Genomic DNA, 19,143 nt, shown 5'->3' with positions numbered 1-19,143 from the left:
AAACATCTTATTTAATGTAGTGCTTATGAAGCTTTTTAAAGTCCAAGCGTCACACAGTCATTTTTGTAACTTCCTGATATCATGAACCTGTTCCTGTTTGGAAAATGCAAAATGATCCTGGCCATGGTCAAAATTACATGGCAAGCTAACTAGCCTAGCATCCAGCTTTCTATCAAACTCTAATATGGTTGTTGCTACGATAATATTGTAGTTTTTATTGAAATCCGTCATCTGTGGTCACTAACTCAGGTTGCCCGACATGACCTGGTGGGGCCTGAGTCACAGAGCAGGACTGGGGATGGCCTTGCTGAGGGACAGCAGCTCTGCTACCTGAGGCTCCAGCCTGGTGGCCATCTCTGAGGACCCTGGGTGAGCCCGGCCTGCCCTGATGGCCACCCCACAGTCCACAGCCCTGAGGGAGGCCCACCTGCAGGACACCTGGAGCCCAGGAGAGCAGGCCACACAGTGACAGTGTGAGCAGCACAGGGTCATTTCTTCCTCATGCCCCATGGTCACCAAACACGTGCACCCCCTGGGCTCCTGCTTCCCTGGCATTTGCCAATGTGTCCACAGGGGGGACAGCAGGGGAGCCCTGGACAGGGTGAGGGACAACATCCCTCCAGGCCTTTCAGGAGCCTGCGGGTATCACAGCTGAGCTCCAGGTAAATATCCTGAGCACTGAAATCAGGTCACAGATAACACATCCTCTAAGCTCAGGAGCAGAGGCAGCAAAGGGCAAAGCAGGAAAACAACTAGTGGTGGTGAAACAGATGAGAGGGAAAGTGAGCTCAGGTCAGAGCCTAGGTTTATCTGTGCACTGTGGTCAGGAGGGGATCAAACGTGAGCCCAGGAGGGACTGCAGCACCCGACGCTGGCCCAGCCTCTGGGTGGCTATTGCCACACCCACACCCCCTGTGCTGGTCAGGGGCTCCCCCAGCGGCCTCTGCGCTGACACTGATTGGGAGCCCCCACCAGGGACGCTGAGCTTCCTTGGGATTCCCATCCTGGTGACCACCCAGGGTCATTTATGCCTCTTTGAGGGTCACACTACATTTGGTGCCAGGGAGAGCAGAGCTCCAATCAGCAGGAAAACAAGAAAACCTTCTGTCCTGCGAGGTGTCAGGAGTGAGGAAAGGAACATAAATATACAGAAGTTCCCTGGGGAGCTGCCACGTGGAGAGGATGCCCGGACCCTGACAGGAAGCCACCCTGAGCCTCCATGTGCACCTGCTCCTGGGGCAGCGACCCTCTGACGGTGGGTCCTCAGCGCCCCCTGGTGTCCTGAGCCCCTGCAGCCCAGCCCCTCCTGTGTCCTCCAGGGAGGTTGGTGTCTGGGCTCTCAAGGACTTTGTCTCACTGTGTCTTTGGCACAGAAATACAGGCCTGAGTCCTCGACTGTCAGGCGGTCCATTTGCAGATCGACTGTGTTCTTGGCGTTGTCTCTGGAGATGGCGAACCGGCCCTTCACGGAGTCAATGTAGTATTTGCTGCCTCCATCCCAGTTAATACCTGAGACCCACTCTAGCCCCTTCCCTTCAGCCTGGCGGATCCAGTTCATTGCATAGTCATCAAATGTGAATCCAGAGGCCACACAGGTGAGTCTCAGCGACCCCCCAGGCTGCACTAAGCCTCCACCAGACTCCACCAGCTGCACCTCACACCGCACACCTGCAAACACAGAGATGTCCTGGTCAGGCACCTGTCACACATCCACTGCTCCCCTCAGTCACACCGTCCACACCCCAGGGTCTCCTGTTCCCCATCCATCACCTCCTAGGAGAGCAGCAAGGAGAACCCAGCTCAGCCCAGACTCCATGGTGAGCCGTGTGTGTTGAGTCCTGATGACCAACTGGGGACACCTGGGACTCCCGGGGCTGCGGCTCCTCTCCCAGAGCTGCAGGGTCAGGGCTGGGCTGCTTTTCATCAGCATAGGGAGGGCCCCATTTGCATGAGCTCTGACTCTACAGCAGCCCTGGGGCTGGAAGTCTAAGGAGTGGGTAGAGCCCCAGAGCAGTGGTGTGTGTTAGGGATGCCTAACACATTAAAATGCTTTCAAACTATATGAATTTTTATTGTATCTTAGTGTATTGATAGAAATGAGTGACCCATATTGTGATTTGTTTCATACACTTGTGCAAAACCTAGTGTCATAGGAAGCCATGGATATTCATTTATTTATTTATAAAAATTGCAAAAAGAATACAAATGGTTGCTGGAAGGTTTCCCTGAGACTATGTCTGGTGGGATGACCCCAGGGGTGTGGGCCTGTGCTCCTTCCAGTGGCCCCGACTGCTTCCAACTCCACCTCCAGAGAAGAGCTGTCACATTCCCAGTTTTTTTCAGGCCCTTCCTGCCTGGCAGTGTGGGCTTTGCTGCATTGCAGTCCTACCTGGAACACTGAGGAAGCCAGGCCCACACACCTGTGCTCAGGGCTCTAACATTTCCCGGGTCCGTATCTAACCCTCCAGCCCTCCTGCCCCTCTGATACCCACAGTTGCCCACCCCACCTTGTGGAGGTACGGCGCCCAGGATAATGCACATCATTACACTTATGTCAATGACTGTGATGTAGGTGTTCCTGTGCACCACCATCACTACAAACGAGGGGACAAAAGCTTCCCCAGGTTTGTCCTTGTGTCCTGGGGATTCCTCCCCCCAACCCCTTCCCTCCTCCTCACACCCACGAGATCATGGTCTTTATAGGGCTTCACAGGTGACCTCATCTTGGAGAATCCACAGGAATGGGTGCCCAGAGGAGCTTTAATGCTGAGGGGCCAGTGAGCCTGGGTGAGGAGCTATCAGGTACTTTTCACAATTCCTTCAGGTGAAAGCAAGACTTGGCCATGAGATAGAAGAAAATGAAGGAATAAGGTATTTGGAATGAATGTTTGTAGACCACAAGGCTGCCTGTGTTTCTCATCTAACAGATCAGTAAACCCATTTTTTCTCAAATAAACCCATGGACGCTGCGCTGGCCTAAGGCTGCCCTGCACGTGGCTCCTGGTGGGACGCACTGGGCACGCTCCCCACAGCGGTGCCCGGACACCCACCCTCTGCTCCTGCTGAAGCCGTCAGTGCTGCCATCTGTCCCTGGGAGTGACTGCAGGATCTGGGAGATGAACGGGGGTCTCTGAAGGGACACTTTGTTCAAAGACACCCCCATGAATTTATGGGACCTTCCCAGGACTGCAGGACAGTGTCAGAAACCCCCTCCCTCCACAGCCTCTGCCCGTCCCTCTGGGTCAGAGTAGCTGCGGGAGCTGCCACCTCTCAGCACTGCCCAGCTCCCTGCCTTCTTCCTGTCAAACTGGCAACCCGAATAAAGAATCCGGGCCAGTTAAATCCAGTTGTTATGACTGCGTTAACAGTGACAGGAATTAAGACAAAAGCCACCCAGTGACTGACAGAGACCTGCTTCTATTGGCAGGTGTCATATAAACTGACCACGGCCATGCTGAGAGCTGGGCCACCTGGCTGGGTCATCCCCTCCAGTACTTGTCTCCAACAATCACCCACAGTCCCTGTAAGGGGTTCTGCAGATGTCATGAACGTCCACCTCCTCAGTGCCCTGAGACTCAGGTTTTGTCCTAGAAAACCGGGGTGTCCCAGCTGTGGTCAGAGCAGGGCTGAGGGACACAATGTGCTCAGGGGACAGACGCCTCTGCTGTGGCTCAGGAGGGGCGGGGGTGCCCAGCCTGCCCCACGTCCCAGCCCTGAGCCCTCAGTCACCACCCTTCCCCACGCTCCAACCCCACAGGGAGGGTGGCCTCTGCAGGACAGCTGAGCCTCACGGGACCCGCACCCACATCCCAGGTACTGACGCAGCCTCCCCCTGGGCCTCTAACCCCCATTGCCTTTCCCCGGGGTCCACGTGTGGGGGGGAGCAGGCAAGTCCTGGGCAAGGGTGATGAGGATGTACTGTCTGCCTTTTATGGTGCTGTGGGCTCCCCAGCCTAGGTCACAGCTGAACCCCAGGTAAGGACTGAGCCCCATGTTCACCCCTGAACCCACATCAAGGAGCAGGAGACAGAGATGTGGCTACACAATGCAGCAACGAAAGACACTAATTCATAGAAAGTGGGGGCACTGGGGGCTTGGGTGTCACCTCAATCCTCAGACTGCCCTTGGTGGTTTCCTAAGATTCCTGCCCTGAGCCTCACTGAGAAACTCCCTGCAGGGCCCTGAGCATTCTCGAGACTCTGCTTTGGGACCCCTGCACCCATTGCTGCCTCCACAGGTGAACCCCTGTATTTGGTGCATGTGATAAAGTGACCACACATCCCAACAGTTTCCTCAGCCACAAACGCCCAGGTCCCGAGGCCTGAGGAGCACAGAGGGTGTCCACGGTAAGCGGTTAGATGCAGAGGAAACCACAGACTCTGGCAGGAAGCAGCCTCCCTGAGCACCTGCTCCTGGGGCTGCTGTCTGTGCTGTGGGTGTTCAGCGCCCCCTGGAGGCCCAGTGTCCCCTAGTGCATCCTGCGTGTCCCAGGGTGTCATGAGCACCTGGTGTATCCTGAGCACCCCTGGGTGTGCTCAGTGCCCCAGAGTCCTGAGATGCCTCCGGTGGGCCTGAGGGACCCTGGCAACCACTGTGGGACCTGGGAATGTGGGCAGAGCTGCTCTGGGCTGAGGGGAACAGGCCCCCACCTCCACCTCCATGTGGGTCTGTAAGTGTCCAGGTGCTCTCAGGGCATGAACGGGACAAACATACATGAAGGGCCCATCCTGTCTCCAGGAGATGGGGGCACCTGGACACACAGGGTTCATGTACTCACAGAGGTGACAGTAGGGTAGGTGTGCCTTTGCTCATGGGGGTGCTGGTGGGTTTCAAGTGTAGCTCAGCTGCAGGAAGGGAGAAACAAGGATGTGGGGCTCTGAGGTGCTGGTGGCATTTGTGGGCATTATTCATGGTGATTGTGGCTGGACACTAGGTCATGTTGCAATACTAGGAAGACAAAAATGGAAGAAAAATAAAGACAGAAGGGTCTTTAGCATTAAAAGGACATAAGGTAACCTGTAAAACAGATGCCATTGAAGGTCCCTAGTGATGAGCACACTGAAGGGAATCAGCCACCATGACCTGGGGTGACTTAGAGGGGCAGGTGGCTCTCATGCTGGGGAGATGGGACCTTCCCTTGAGGTCTTATGTCCCCTGGAGAGGGCTCAGAGGATGGACTGGGAGCAGAGTCTGGTCTCAGCACAGGGGGGCCTCACGTCTGCACAGCAGAGGCTGTGGGACTCATTGAACAACCGTGTGACAATGTGTGCAGGGAGACGGCGCTGCTGCTGGGGTGTGTTTGCTTCAGGTGAGTTTCTGCTCCTGAAAGAATAAAAACTTCACTGTCACCATTTTTCTTTGTTTTGGTTTTATTACCTCATGTTCTTGGAAGCCCAGTTGCCAACATTGGAAATAAAGAAGAGACTGAAATATGACAAGAAATTTTTCGCTAAGTGTCCATAGACCCTTGGGAGTGATTAAGGTCAGGTTAAGGGAATCTGGTTCATGATAACCTGGAGGCTAATCTCTAATGAGATGGAAACATGTTAACAGAAACCCTCAGTGATGACAAGAGCCTCAGTTTTCTGAGCCACATTGGAAAACCACCGGATCAGGCAAACACCCCCAGTATAGGATCTGATGGCTCCAGCTGTATATGAACAGAGGTCCTCCTCATGGGTGCAGCCTTACAGCCCACCAGGAACCTGTCAATGTGATCCTGTGACAGCTCTGGGTCTGGGGTCACACCCCTAGGTTCTTCAAAGCTCACTTTGGGGAAATCCCCTCCTTTCCCCTGTCCCTGCTCCTGCTTGCGTGTGACTTTTGGAGCCATGTTGTCAGGTGCATGCCGGGTGGGGGTCAGAGCCCCTGAAGGTGACACAGACATTGAGTTGAATAAAGAGAATGGAGAATCTGCAATCTCACAGCTCCGTGGTGGCGCCAGAGGACTTCCAGTGACTGTTATATAAATGCCTCTGTTTCTCTGCACTACATGGTGTGGACAAACTGGTTTCTACCTAAATCCAATTCTTGTGAGGACACTTTACAAAGACATCTGAGGTTATCCCTGGTCATGTGACACCAGCAACATCAAATTGCTGGGAAATCTGTCCGGAGGGACATGGCCAGCACCCGGTCCTCAATGGTCCCCTGTACACATACATGGGTTTTGTCCAGTTCCACCTGCCATGGATTTGAATGTGTTTTATTTGCTGTGTATTTTCTCCTTGTCCTGAAGTGACTCGCTGACAAAAACCTACATCCCTTCAAGTCCCTAAGGCCGTGCTTGAGTTCACGTTTCCAGCGTGCAGTGGACCTGCTGTTACATCCAGTAACGGAGGTGCACACCTTCCAGCCTCATCATACTCCAGCCCTGCAAGGTGTCATTACATCTCAAATGCCACTCTCCCCACATCTGCAGTTTTCAAGGAATATTGAAGAAATAATATTCTTTAACAAAACAATCCAAACTTTCCTCCGTGCCAAGGAGTTCCCACTGGACACGAGGGCATCAGGGTCCCCTCCCTGCAGACACACTCCTGCCCCCTGTGACATGGTCCCGGGGACGACCGTGCACTTAGACATGTTTCCTCCCATAGCCGCCTTGGCCCTAATCCATTTGGACACTGCATAATGTTTAAAAGAATCCGTGTACTGTACCTGCTCACGTCACCAACAGGTGACGGCTGCCTCCCACTCCACCTTTCCCCAGACTCCTGTGGGAGGCATCCTGTTCATTCCATGTATTGAGAGAAACATCACACACAAATAGCCCTTGAATCACACTGAAGGGATTTAACAGGAACTTTGACACCAAGCTTCACTGCACAGCCCCAGCGTCAGTGTTTGGTTCATGGCCCTCCAGTGTCTTCCTGTGCTCTGGCTGCTGTAGTGAAGATCCACAGACGGGGTGGCTCATAAACAGCAGGAAATTCTTTCTCACAGCTGAGGGTCTGGGATCCCAAGATCAGGTGCCAGCAGGTTGGGTGACTGGGGTGAACCTCCTTCCTGGGGGGCTGTCCCTCCTGTGACCTCACGTGAAGGGAGGGGACAGGGGAGCCTTCTCAGTGCTGCTTCATGAGGGCCCTGACCCCGTCCCTGGGGCTCCGCCTCCTGACCTCAGTGCCCCCAGAGGCCCCACCCCTAACACAACACATTGGCTATTAAGTTTCAAAGGGCACATTTTGGGGTGGTTGCAGTTTTCAGCAGATAGGACCCCTGACGAATAAATTTGTAATTCCAAACAACCGGAAGGCTGCTTGGAGAGAGCCCACCTGAGGAATCTCACGGATCCTTAGAAGCCTCTGATCTTTGGACTCACAAGCCTGATGCATCTGTTTCATAATTGGGTCATGACCTTGGGGAGTAGACAGCTTCCACCCAGACTCTGGACAAACCCCTGGACAATTGCATTATTAGTATTACTTTGCTATTATTATTGCTTGCTGACATGTAAACATACTTCCTATAGACTCAGGCTGTTGAAGGTTCATTCACCCTGTGGATAAAATGAAGGTTCCTGTGGCCAGGATTTTCACCTGGGCGTGGATGGCTAGCTCCCTACACACGTGTGGGGAATATGTCATTATTGACTCTATAGTAAGAGCCCTGGCCGTGCTCTGGGTGACGCAGCAGCATGGGATTCAAGGCTGCAGGGGAGCAGAGCAGAGGCTGGAGTGGTGGCAGCAATGAGGACAGAGCCTGCGATGGCTGTGGGGGCAGAGAGGCACAGAGGCGGAGATCGGCTTGCAGCCTGCAGACTCGCTCTGAGTGAACAATATTTCAGTGATTAACCTGCCCCTGTGGAAATAAAGTGGGTATAATCCTTTTACTCCAAGAACATTCTACTGTCATTTCTTTGGTCACATTGAATCCATAGTGAACTTGCCCAGGGCTGAAACCCATTGGCAAGACACATCTGTCACTCATCCACTGCCTCCTCCAGTCACATCACCCACACCCCAGGCTCTCCTGTTCCCCATTAACCACCTCCTAGAAGAGCAGCAAGGAGAACCCAGGTCAGCCCAGAATCCATGGTGAGCTCTGTGTGTTGAGTCCTGATGACCAGTGGGACAAAGATCTGTCTGTCAGGCAGCATCTATTATTCTTTTTAGTTAGGGTGGCTCCTTCGGCTTGGCCCAGTCCTCTTTTTCAGTGTACTTGGGTGGAGGGGCCCCCACTGGGGGTGTTAGGGTCATAGCGAGGGAAGGAGCTTCATCTGTTTTTTATTTGGCTGCTGTTTTAGCTGCTTTATCTGCAAGCTGGTTCCCCTGTGTTACAGGGTTTTCCTTTTGATGCTCTATGCAGTGCAGAACTGCTACTTTCTTATGTGTGAAGAGATTGAAGGGCCTTTTTGTATCTGGCAGGCCTACGGCTGGTGCCTGTTCTGAAGCAGCCATTATTTCCAGGAAGGCGGCTCTTGCCTCTTTTGTTCAGCCAGGGGGCTTTCGGTCTGCCCCCCACCCCCACCCCAGGAGGCTGTAGAGGGGCCTTGCCATTGCTGAGTATAGGGAATCTAGGAAAGGAACTCTCCTTTGCCCTTCTTTGCCTGGGGCTGGGGTAGGGAGTTAATGACCTTGTTCCTCTCCAGCCCTAGTGCCCTCTCTCCCTGGGTGAGGATGAAGCTCAAGTTCTGTACCTTTTGGTGGCAGAGTTGTGCCTTTTTCCTTGAGGCTCGGTATCCTGAGTGTGACAGGAAGTGCAAGAGGGCCTTTTTGCCTTTTGCACAATTTTCCTGGGTGTCACTGGCAGGGAGGAGGTCGTCTATGTACTGCAGGAGGGTGCAGGGTGTGGCTTCCCTCAGAAAGCAGGAAAGGAGTGGGGCCAATGCCTCTCCATAGTGAGTGGGTGAGTTCTTGAGCCCTGTGGAGGCCGTGTCCATGTTGACTGCACCTGCCACCCTGTATCCGGTTCAGTCCATTTGAAGGCAAACAAGAGCTGGCTTTGGGGTGTAAGTGAGGAGGTCAGCCATGGGGAAGGGTAGGTAGTAAAGCGTGGACCGGCCGGGCTGTGTGGTCCCTTCTTTACTACACTTTCAGGCTCCGATGTCTCCTGCACCAGCATCTAAAGGGAGCCTGCTCCTGCCTGAGGGCACAGTCTGCCTGCTGCTCCGGAGGAGAGTGGGTCTACTGGTTCTGGAGTTGGCAGGGAGGCTGACAGCTGCAGGGTATACAGGGCAGGGTGCTGGGTGCTGACAGTCTTGGGGGCGCATAAGGTGGGGACAATATTGGCTCTTCCTCTGGATCACCAGCAAGAATGTGTGGAGGCTCAGGCTTCTGCTGGTTCTCTGAGGGCTGCTTTGTTGAGCTGACTAAGACCTACCCTGTCCCAGCCTGTTCCAAGCGAACAGCACCCAAGGGGGAGGGTCCGGTCAACTCCTAACTGGGAGCCAGTGTATGGGAACTGGTCGGGATGACCTGGGTCTCCAGAGATGACCCGCTGACTCAGGGATTGTTGGGACACCTAGAGACCCTTCCGGAGGCCACCCGACACTAAAGGTGGTTCTATGGATTCACATCCTACACTAAAAGTGGGTTATGCAGATTCACACAAGGTTTTCAACCTGCCACGAGTGCATTTTACTCTCTACTTTTCTGAAAATGAATTCCTCATATTTTTGATTGTGGTGTTGAGAATTGTGGGATGGCTGTGCCCTGACCCCATGATGTGTCCATGTAGCAGTGCCACAACAACAGACATGGGAGGGGTGCCTCCTCTAGAGAGGAGACCAGTCAGCTGCCCGTCCGTTCACGCTCCTCTGAGACTTTGACCAGCCTTGGCTAAGGTGCACCCGTGTAAGTCCCGTGCCAGCTCAGCGGAAGCTGATTCACCGATATGCCCTGACGGTCTATGTGAATGCGGATGAGGGCCCATGCAGATCGCACAGCTCATGCAAGCACAGATTCAGTGCAGACTGAATGGCTTCAGCCGCGCTGCACGCACACACACACACATACACACCCCAGAGTTTAAACATTCCCTACCTGAGAATGTCTACCTGTGAGACTTCTAAGAAGTCTCTGGGAGGTGATCAGGCCCCCCTTCCACCCAACAGGTGGGACTGGTTGGGTCAGGGGCCCGGGGTCCTTTCTGGATTCGACGTCGGACCCAGGTCCTCCCCTGCCAATCCTCCTTGAGTCCTACGGGAACAGCGGAGCGGGGCCAGCCCAGGGCGATGGGGCAGGAGCCTGCTGAGGGGTCAGGTGGGGCGTGCCTTCTCCCATGCGATCTCCTGTTCCATCACCGCACACCGTTGCCCCAAACCGGTGGCAACAAAGGGCCAAGGCAGTTGGGTTTCCGGTCAGGGAACCAAATGTTACGGAAAATACTGGAAAACCTGGACTGGGTCGCTGATGGAAGAACCAAGCGGCACTCGGAGGTCTTGGAGTTTGAGGCTTATTTCACACTGACGGAGCCCCGAGGGGAGTAATCGCCCAAGGTCTGAGCCCTGGGCACAAGCAACGGGAGCAATTTATATTATTTTGATACGTGGCATTTCGGCATGTGCAGGGCAATAGGGGAGCCCAGGGAAGGGGAGGGGGGAGCTGGGGGGCTTTGCCAACTGGAGGAAAAAAGCGGTTTGCTGATCTTGACGGCTGTGTTGAATACTTTCCTTATCACAGATAACATTCCCTTGTGTACATGTGTCATATCTTCTTCATCAGTGCACCTGCTGGTGGATGTTTAGGTGGCTTCTGTATCTCGGCTGTTGTAAATGATGCTTCAGTGAACGTAGGGCGGCATGAGTTAGGGAATTTGTTTCCTTCCACCAAATTCTCAGGAGTGAAATTACTGGTCCTATTGTCAATAGGACAGAAAGGCATCCTACAGTACGGGAGAATATATTCATAAATTACATATCCAATAAGGGGTTGACATCCAAAATATACAAAGAGCTCATGCATCTCAACAAACAAAAAGTTAATATTCAAATTAAAAAATGGGCAGAGGATCTGAACAGACACTTCTCTAAAATGAAATTCAGATGGCCAACAGGCACATGAAAAGATGCTCCGCATTGCTAATCATTACAGAAATGCAAATTAGAACCACAATGAGCTATCACCTCACACCAGTAAGGATGGCCAGCATCCAAAAGACAGACAACAACAAATGTTGGCGAGGATGTTGAGAAAGGGCAACCCCCCTACCCTGCTGGTGGGAATGTAAATTAGTTCAACCATTGTGGAAAGCAGTATGGAGGTTCCTCAAAAATCTCAAAATAGAAATAGCATTTGACGCAGTCCTAGGAAATTACCCCAAGAATGCAGCAGCCCAGTTTGAAAAAGACATCTGCACCTCTATTTTATTGCAGCACTATTTACAATACCCCAGAAATGGAAGCAACCTAAGTGTCCATCAGTAGATGAATGGATATAGAATATGTGGTACATATACACAATAGAATATTATTCAGCCATAAGAAGTAAAGAAATCCTACCATCTGCAACAACATGGATGGAGCTAGAGGGTATTATGCTCAGTGAAATCAGCCAGGCAGAGAAAGACAAGTCCCAAATGATTTCACTCATCTGTGGAGTATAAGAACAAAACAAAAACTGAAGGAACGAAACAGCACCAGAATCACAGAACCCGAGGATGGACTGACAGGTACCAAAGGGAAAGGGACCAGGGAGAATGAGTGGGAAGAGAGAGATAAGGAGAAAAATGGGCATTACAATTAGTACACATAATGTGGGGGGAACACGGGAAAGGCAGCATATACAGATAAGACATGTAGTGACTCTATAACATCTTACTCCGCTTATGGACAGTGACTCTAAAGGGGTATGTGGTAGGGACGTAATAATGGGGGAGTCTAGTAACCATAATGTTATTCATGTAATTGTACATTATTTATACCATAATAAAAAACTTAAAAAATTAATTACTAGCCTTACGGTATTTGTATTTCTACCTTTTTGAGGAATGTCTGCGCTCTTTTCCATAGTCCCTGTGCACATGTACATTCCCACCAACAGTGTGTGAGGGTTCCCTTTAATCCACATCCTTGCCAATGCCTGTTACTTCTTGTCTTTCAGATAATAGCCATTTGGGCAGAAAATGACCTTATCTGGGGCAGAGGGTCCTGAGTGGCATAGAGACTATTACAGGTAAGGCTGGAAATGTGCAAGAGGGCTGGACACTAAGTGCCATGAAGGTGTTATAGTGGGAAATGCTCTGGAGCCACACGAAGGCTCCCCGAACTCATGAAAACCTTTCCTCTTGGATGGGGACAAACCACAAAGCTGCCCTCCCTGGGGGTTCAGCCTGAGAAAGAGAATGAGCAGCCCCCGCAGAAATGCATGCAATCTGCCTGCATATGTCCACTATGGAGATGACGATCCGGCCTTCAGGGAGCCATCAAACTGCATCCTGTGCTGGGGGACCAGTAGGAACCTGGAGGGGCCAGAGGTCAGCCTCACAGTCATGATGAGAAACACATCCCACCCTTCACCTTATTTAAGATAGGACACTAGGGGCAAGGACAGCAACCATGAGTCCCATTACACCAGGGCTGTGCCTCAGTTTCCACATGCTCTCACACAGGCCCTCTGGTGGGGCAGCAGACAGTGGGCACACTGTAATCCTCCCAACACTTGGGACCAGGATTGAAATTGCCTATGAAAATTGATGGGGTGCTGGGGATAAGGGCCACCTGGACTCACTCTGTTGTGCGGGAAGGAGAGGAGTTTGTACATGGGAATCTGGAGCCCGTCCTTGGACCAAGCCCTGGGCCTCTGTGTGCACCCATCCCCCTCCAGGGAGGGTCATAATGCACTGGACTTTCAGGAGAGTGAGGGTGTGTGTCTGAACCTCTACTGAGGGGCAGGCACGGGCATGGTGTCCACACCTCTGAGAACGTCGGGACCAGAGCAAACCCAGTCCCCTCCTCCCTCACCTCCCACTCCTGCTGCTACTGGCCTAACACAATGGCTAAAACCAAAGGCCTCACAATACCAAGTGGTGACATGCATATAGAACTGCTGACAGGTTCACCGTGTTGGTGGGAATGAGAATCTACACAGTCACTCTGGAGCTCAGTAAGACAGTTTTCTACAAAGGTAAGAATAGTTTTATCCTGTGATCCACAAGTCACGGTCCTGGGTATTTACCGACCTCTCATGAGAACTTCCGTCCACACAAACTACACAGGAATGATTGTCGTTGCTCCCTTCATAAGGGCTGAAACAGGAGGCAGGCAAGATGTCCTTTCACGGGTGAGGGGTGAGCGCTCTGTGCTCCACACATGTAGTGGACAGTTTTCACTGGCAGCATGTGTGACTGAGACCTGTAGGGGAGCTAAGAGGACATGCAGGAGTCTCTTTTTGAAATGGACTTGAACTTCACTTATCATAAAATTAACTTTTTTTAAAGTGAACACTTGAGTGGCATTGTCATTCTCAACCTTGTGCAACCATCTCCTTTGTCCAGGCCCCAAACCTTCATATCTCCCCAAAAGGAAACCATCCCACAAGCCCCTTCCTCCTGTCCCTCTCACCTCCATCCCTGGCAGCACAGCCTGATTTCTGTCCCTGCGGACTGGCCTGCCCTGTGTATTTCACACGAGTGGAATCACATCCTCTGGACAGTGTCTGTCCCTATCAGGGGTTCAGATTTCATCCACCTTGTAGTTTGTGTCTGTACTTCATCCCTTAGTTGGCTGAATAACATTCTACAGTAAGGATATTCCACCATTTATTTATCCACAGCTTAACATCCAGGCCGTTTCCCCCCCTCCTGGTTGCTGTGAATACTGCTGCAGTGGATGTGCATTTATTCATGTCTGTCTGGGTCCCACTTTCCATCCTTATCCGTGTACATGTCATGGCAGAAGCGCTGGTGGTGTGCTCATCCCGTCGGTAACAGTTCGAGTACCTTCTGTCTGTTCTCCACAGTGCCCAGCATGTTTTCACATCCGCACCCCAGTAATGTGAGGGCTCCCGCTTCCCCACACCCTTACTTCCCTTCTGTTTATCATAGCCATCTCGTTGCCTGGAAGTGGTACATACTGGTTTGTCTGTTTCTTTTTCCCTAAGATCTGATGCTGTGGAGCATATTTTCATGTGCATGTTGCTCATTGTATGTCTTCTTTGGACCAAAATTCATTCAAGTCCTTTGCTGCCTCCCTGTTTAAATGTGGGTGTCTTACCATTCTTTGATTTGGTAGTAAGTGCTCTTTGCATATTCTGGGCACTGGACTCTTGCCAGGTTTGCAGATCTTTTACTTCATTCTGTTGAGTGTCTTTTCACATTCCTCCTAATGTCCTTTAACGACAAATGTCCTTGGGTTTGACGAATGCCAAGTAGCTCTTCTTTCTTTGCAGCTCTCGGTGTCATAGGAAGGACTACGTGACACATCCAGGGTCCTGAAGAGCTGCTCTCAGGCTCTCCTGTGGGGGTCCCAGGATGTTCGGTTTTACATTCAGCTCCTCAAAGCACTTTAGGTGGTCTTTGTGTATGTAGTGAGGTTGGTACAGTTTCACTGTTTCCTCGTGGAAATCTAGTTTTCCCACCGCCATTCGCAGGGGATACCCCATTTCATGTTGCCAGCAACCTTGACAAGATTAACTGGCAAGGGAAGTATGGACTTATTTCTGCACGGTTGATCCTATTCCTCTGGTTTGCATGTCAGGCCGTATACCAGGATGATACTCTGTAGAATGCTTCCCAGTCCATCGTGTCCACTCAAGCTCTTGTCTAGGGGCCTGTCACACCTGGCTTATACAGTAGCTGGTGAAGGTGTCTCTGGGTGCCTTGCAGGGGACCTTCACGGATGCACCTGGCTTCTTTAGCACACACCAGACTGCACCAGCTGGACCTGGGAGTGGACACCTGCGGGAGGACATGGGAGGGGATGACATGCCCCTGACTGGCCCTGCCCCTCGTCATCCCAGGGACAGGAAGCCCCTCACCTGCATCCACTGCCAGGAGGAAGAGGACTCTCCAGCTCCAGTCCATGGTGAGGGGCGGTGCTCTCAGGGTCTCCCCAGGGAGTGTGCGGTGCTGGGGTGATGCTCTCAGGGCACAGACATGCCCATATTCTATCTAGTGCACCTCATCTAATTTGAATATTCATGAGGCAGAGTTATTCACAGTGAAGACCTCCTCTAACCTGAGAATGAGCTGGTAGTGGGCACTGACCACATTCAGGGGTGTGAGGAGCACACAGGTCCCAGTTCTTGTTTGAGGATTCATGTCCCCTGTCACATCCCAGAAGTCAGGGCTGAGATAGCTCCTCCCACTGTGGGACAAACCCCCCAGGGGACCTGCTGCTCCCTGTGAGCCCACCTTGAGCAGCGAGGGGCCCCCTCAGCCTGTGCTGGGCTCATATTGGAGTGTCTGACTCCTTGGATCATTGTCCTGAATATGCTGCACTATTAATTTAACAAGCCCCCTCTCCTCCGGCTCTTCCCATTCAGGCATCCTGAAGGCCCAGCAATGCCCTCTTCAATGAGATTTTCTTGCTCTCTGGTTTGGCGAATCCTCCTGTCATAATCGGGTATTTATACACACTTCAGCGTTCCTTGTCCATCCATTATTTTAGATTTTTCTCCTGCAATAAAATTCACCTTTCCTTGGGGAAAGTCCTCTTCTGCTGTTGTTCATCTGGTCCTGGGGCTGAGACCCCCTGCACCCCAGCCCCCACCATGCAGGGAGGGTCCTGTCTGGACACCCACAGCATTTCCCTCCACATATCTAGTCCAGTGCTAAGGGGTTGTGTCCTCCTTCACATTTTCTTTCTTGGGCCCCTCATGCTTCTCCATCTTCCCCTGTAATCGTGAGGGGGCCTTGTTAACCCCACATACCCCACAGGGGGACCCAGGAGGGATTTCATGCAGCCTCAGGGAGCCCCTTCCCTGCAGCTGCCAGAGGCACTGACACCGTCCACACTCACAGTGAGTCGAGATGCTTAGGGGCCCTGGGGCCTCTAGTCCCCTTTAGGAGCGTCTGGCTGAAGGTCCCCTCAGGGAAGAGCTGCAGGTAGAAACCACGGAGCTCGAAGACCCCACGTCACTCATACCCAGTAACACACACTCTGCGGCGGATTTTCTCAGTAGCAGATGCCAGAATTGTCGTGACTCTGTGGATGCCGCTTAGGGATCGGGAACTGGGAATGCGAGGGAAGGGAGTGAGGGGCGTGTCACCCAGAGCCCATGTTGCCATGGACAGGCCTTTGGAGGTGATACTGGTGGGACTCGGAGACAAACTGCAGAGCTGCAGGGATGGCCTCTGTCCTCCTGGAGGTCGTGTTATTCCAAAAGGACTTTAAGTACATTGCTTGCTGAGGCCATTCTGATCGTGTTCTCAGTTGGAGACCAGAGCAGGAGCTGGAACTGGAGGACAGCAGCCCCCCTTGTGAACTGGTGGGGAGCTGGTGGAACTGTGGTTCTGTCCCATATGGTGGAAGGAAGAACGTGGAGCAATGCCCTTGGTGTTTAGCTGAGGGCCACTGCTAAGCAGTGCTGACAGTCAGGCTGGCTCCCCTGCCCTCCTGGAACGAATGCCATGGGGCCTGACCAAGGTTGTCTGCAGACGACATTCGTGCTTCTCCCTGTCATCCTTGATAATGTAGCAGAACCATGTTTTCCATGGGGAAAAGACAGAAACAATGGGTTGGCCCTAAGGGAGTCCCCAAACCTCCAGGAACAAGGACCGTCATGGGCCCCTCCCACTGCTGCTCCTGAAGTCTGTCTGCTGGCCGGTGCTGAGGCCGCAGTTCCTGTGACTGTCCCATCCTGTGACTGATTCATCGTGGGAGGCTTGGGGCTCCTCTGAAGGGCAGCTTAGGGTGGGGCCCTACCGGGTGGCCTTGCTGGGCTGGCCTTGTCCTGCAGGCAGCCCAGGAATGTCCCCACATCCCCTCCTGCCCTCACTGTGCTCGGATGCCTGGGGGTTCTCAGCTTTTGCAGCCTCACCTGCATTTCCCACACAAGAGTGTTTTCCTTAAATAATAAAATAAAATATAGAAACATATTATTTAATGTATTGTTTATGAAGCTTTTTAAAGGCCAAGCATCACACAGTCATTTTTGTAACTTCCTGATATCATGAACCTGTTCCTGTTTGGAAAATACAAAATGATCCTGGCCATGGTCAAAATTACATGGCAAGCTAACTAGCCTAGCATCCAGCTTTCTATCAAACTCTAATCTGGTTGTTGCTAGGATAATATTGTAGTTTTTATTGAAATCTGTCATCTGTGGTCACTAACTCAGGTTGCCCGAGATGACCAGGTGGGGCCTGAGTCACAGAGCAGGACTGGGGATGACCTTGCTGAGGGACAGCAGCTCTGCTACCTGAGGCTCCAGCCTGGTGGCCATCTCTGAGGACCCTGGGTGAGCCCAGCTTGCCCTGATGGCCACCCCACAGTCTACAGCCCTGAGCGAGGCGCACCTGCAGGCCACCTGGAGCCCAGGTGAGCAGGCCACACAGTAACACTGTGAGCAGCACAAGGTCATTTCTTCCTCACTTCCCATGGTCAGAAAGCACGTGCACCCCCTGAGCTCCTGCGTCACTGGCTTTTACCAAGGTATCCCCATAGGTGACAGGGGAGCCCTGGGCAATAGTGAGGGACAGCGTTCTGCCAGCACCTCCAGGAGGCTACAGATGCCACAGCTGAGCTCCAGTAAGGACCCTGAGCCTGGAGATTAGGACACAGGTAAACAAATCCTCTGAACTCAGGGGCAGAGGCAGCAAGAAAACAATTAAAGGCAGTGAAATGGGTCGGAAGGAAAACGAGCTCAGGGTCAGGGCTGAGTATTACTTGCCCACTGTGGTCAGGGGGAGGGTCAGGCGTGAGCTTCAGGAGGGTTTGCTGCAGCTGACGTGGTCCCAGCCTCTGGGGCTGTACCCACATCCACCCTCCCTGTGCTAGTCAGGGAGTCCCCCGAGGACTCTGCCCTAAGTCTGACTGGAAACACCCAACAGGGACCCCGAGTGTCCTCGTGTCTCTGCTCCTAGTGACCACACAGAGTCATTTGTGTGTCTTATAGGGACGTGATTGATTTGTGCACATGAGAACTTGAGCCCCGGTCACTAGGGATACAAACACCTTCTGTACTGCATGGTGTCGGGAGGGAGCACAGGATCCTAAACACAGACATTTCCCTGGTGAACTTCCATGCGGAGAGAAAGCCCCAGACCTCACAGGAAGCCAGCCCTTCCCTTCCACCTGCACCTGCTCCTGGGGCTGAGCCTGCACTGGATCCTGCGCCCCTGGTGTCCTGAGTCCCCTGCAGCCCAGCCCCTGCTGTGTCCCTGCAGGGAGGTTGATGTCTGGGCTCACGCTGACTTCCCCTCACTGTGTCTGCTGCACAGTAATACAGGGCTGTGTCCTCGTCTGTCAGCCTGTTCATTTGCAGACTCACCGTGTTCTTGGCGTTGTCTCTGGAGATGGCGAACCGGCCCTTCACAGAGTCAGTGTAGTAAGTGCTTCCACCACTACTAATGCTTGAGACCCACTGCAGCCCCTTCCCTGAAGCCTGGCGGATCCAGTGCATGTCAGCGGTTCTGATGTTGAATCCAGAGACAGCACAGGTGAGTCTCAGAGACCCCCCAGGCTGCACCAAGCCTCCTCCAGACTCCACGAGCTGCACCTCAGACTGCACACCTGCAAACACAGAGACGTCCTGGTCAGGCATGTGTCACGTCCATACCTTCCCAAACTCACACTGACATGCACATGCAGGGTCTCCTGTTCACCTCCTAGAAGAGCAGCAAGGAGAACCCAGCTCAGCCCAGACTCCATGGTGAGTGGTGTGTGTTGAGTCCTGATGACCGGCTGGGGACACCTGGGACTCCTGGGGCTGGGACTCCTCTCCCAGAGCTGCAGGGTCAGGGCTGGGCTGCTTTTCATCAGCACAGGGAGGGCCCCATTTGCATGAGCTCTGACTCTACAGCAGCCCTTGCCTGGACATCTGTGGAGTGGGTAGAGCCCCAGAGCAGGGGTGTGTGTTAGGGATGCTTAACACATTAAAATGCTTTCAAAGTGTATGAATTTTCATTTTGTTAGTGTTCTGACAGAAATGAGTGACGCTCGGATTTCTTTTGTACAAATGTTCGTAAGTTAGTGACATAATTAGCAATGGATGTTTATTTATTTAGACATAAAAATTACAAAATTGAACAAATGGGTGTTGA

General features: G+C 52.6%; 1 protein-coding gene across 1 annotated transcript; it reads right to left on the bottom strand.

Moving 5' to 3' along the window:
• Positions 1-1,324: 1,324 nt before the first annotated feature.
• On the bottom strand, positions 1,325-18,819 carry LOC108383343 (uncharacterized). Its single transcript, XM_073212247.1, has 4 exons — positions 18,706-18,819; positions 18,306-18,613; positions 1,771-2,017; positions 1,325-1,668 (listed from the first exon to the last, which is right to left on the bottom strand). The coding sequence occupies exons 1-4, from the start codon at positions 18,749-18,751 to the stop codon at positions 1,340-1,342; spliced, it is 930 nt and encodes a 309-aa protein (XP_073068348.1). The 5' UTR covers positions 18,752-18,819; the 3' UTR covers positions 1,325-1,339.
• Between the last annotated feature and the right edge of the window lie 324 nt (positions 18,820-19,143).

This window comes from Manis javanica, chromosome 8 (genome assembly GCF_040802235.1).
Source record: "Manis javanica isolate MJ-LG chromosome 8, MJ_LKY, whole genome shotgun sequence".
Classification (NCBI taxonomy): Eukaryota; Metazoa; Chordata; class Mammalia; order Pholidota; family Manidae; genus Manis; species Manis javanica.
Note: the sequence above shows the minus strand (reverse complement) of the source record. Positions and strands in the feature narration are given on the sequence as shown.

Coding starts and splice junctions, on each gene's coding strand:
- LOC108383343 (XM_073212247.1), bottom strand. CDS start 18,751: ATGGAGTCTGGGCTGAGCTGGGTTCTCCTTGCTGCTCTTCTAGGAG. Junction 18,614..18,705: donor CCTTGCTGCTCTTCTAGGAG/GTGAACAGGAGA, acceptor CTGTGTTTGCAG/GTGTGCAGTCTGAGGTGCAG. Junction 2,018..18,305: donor ATTACTGTGCAGCAGACACA/GTGAGGGGAAGT, acceptor CCCTAACACACA/CCACTGCTCTGGGGCTCTAC.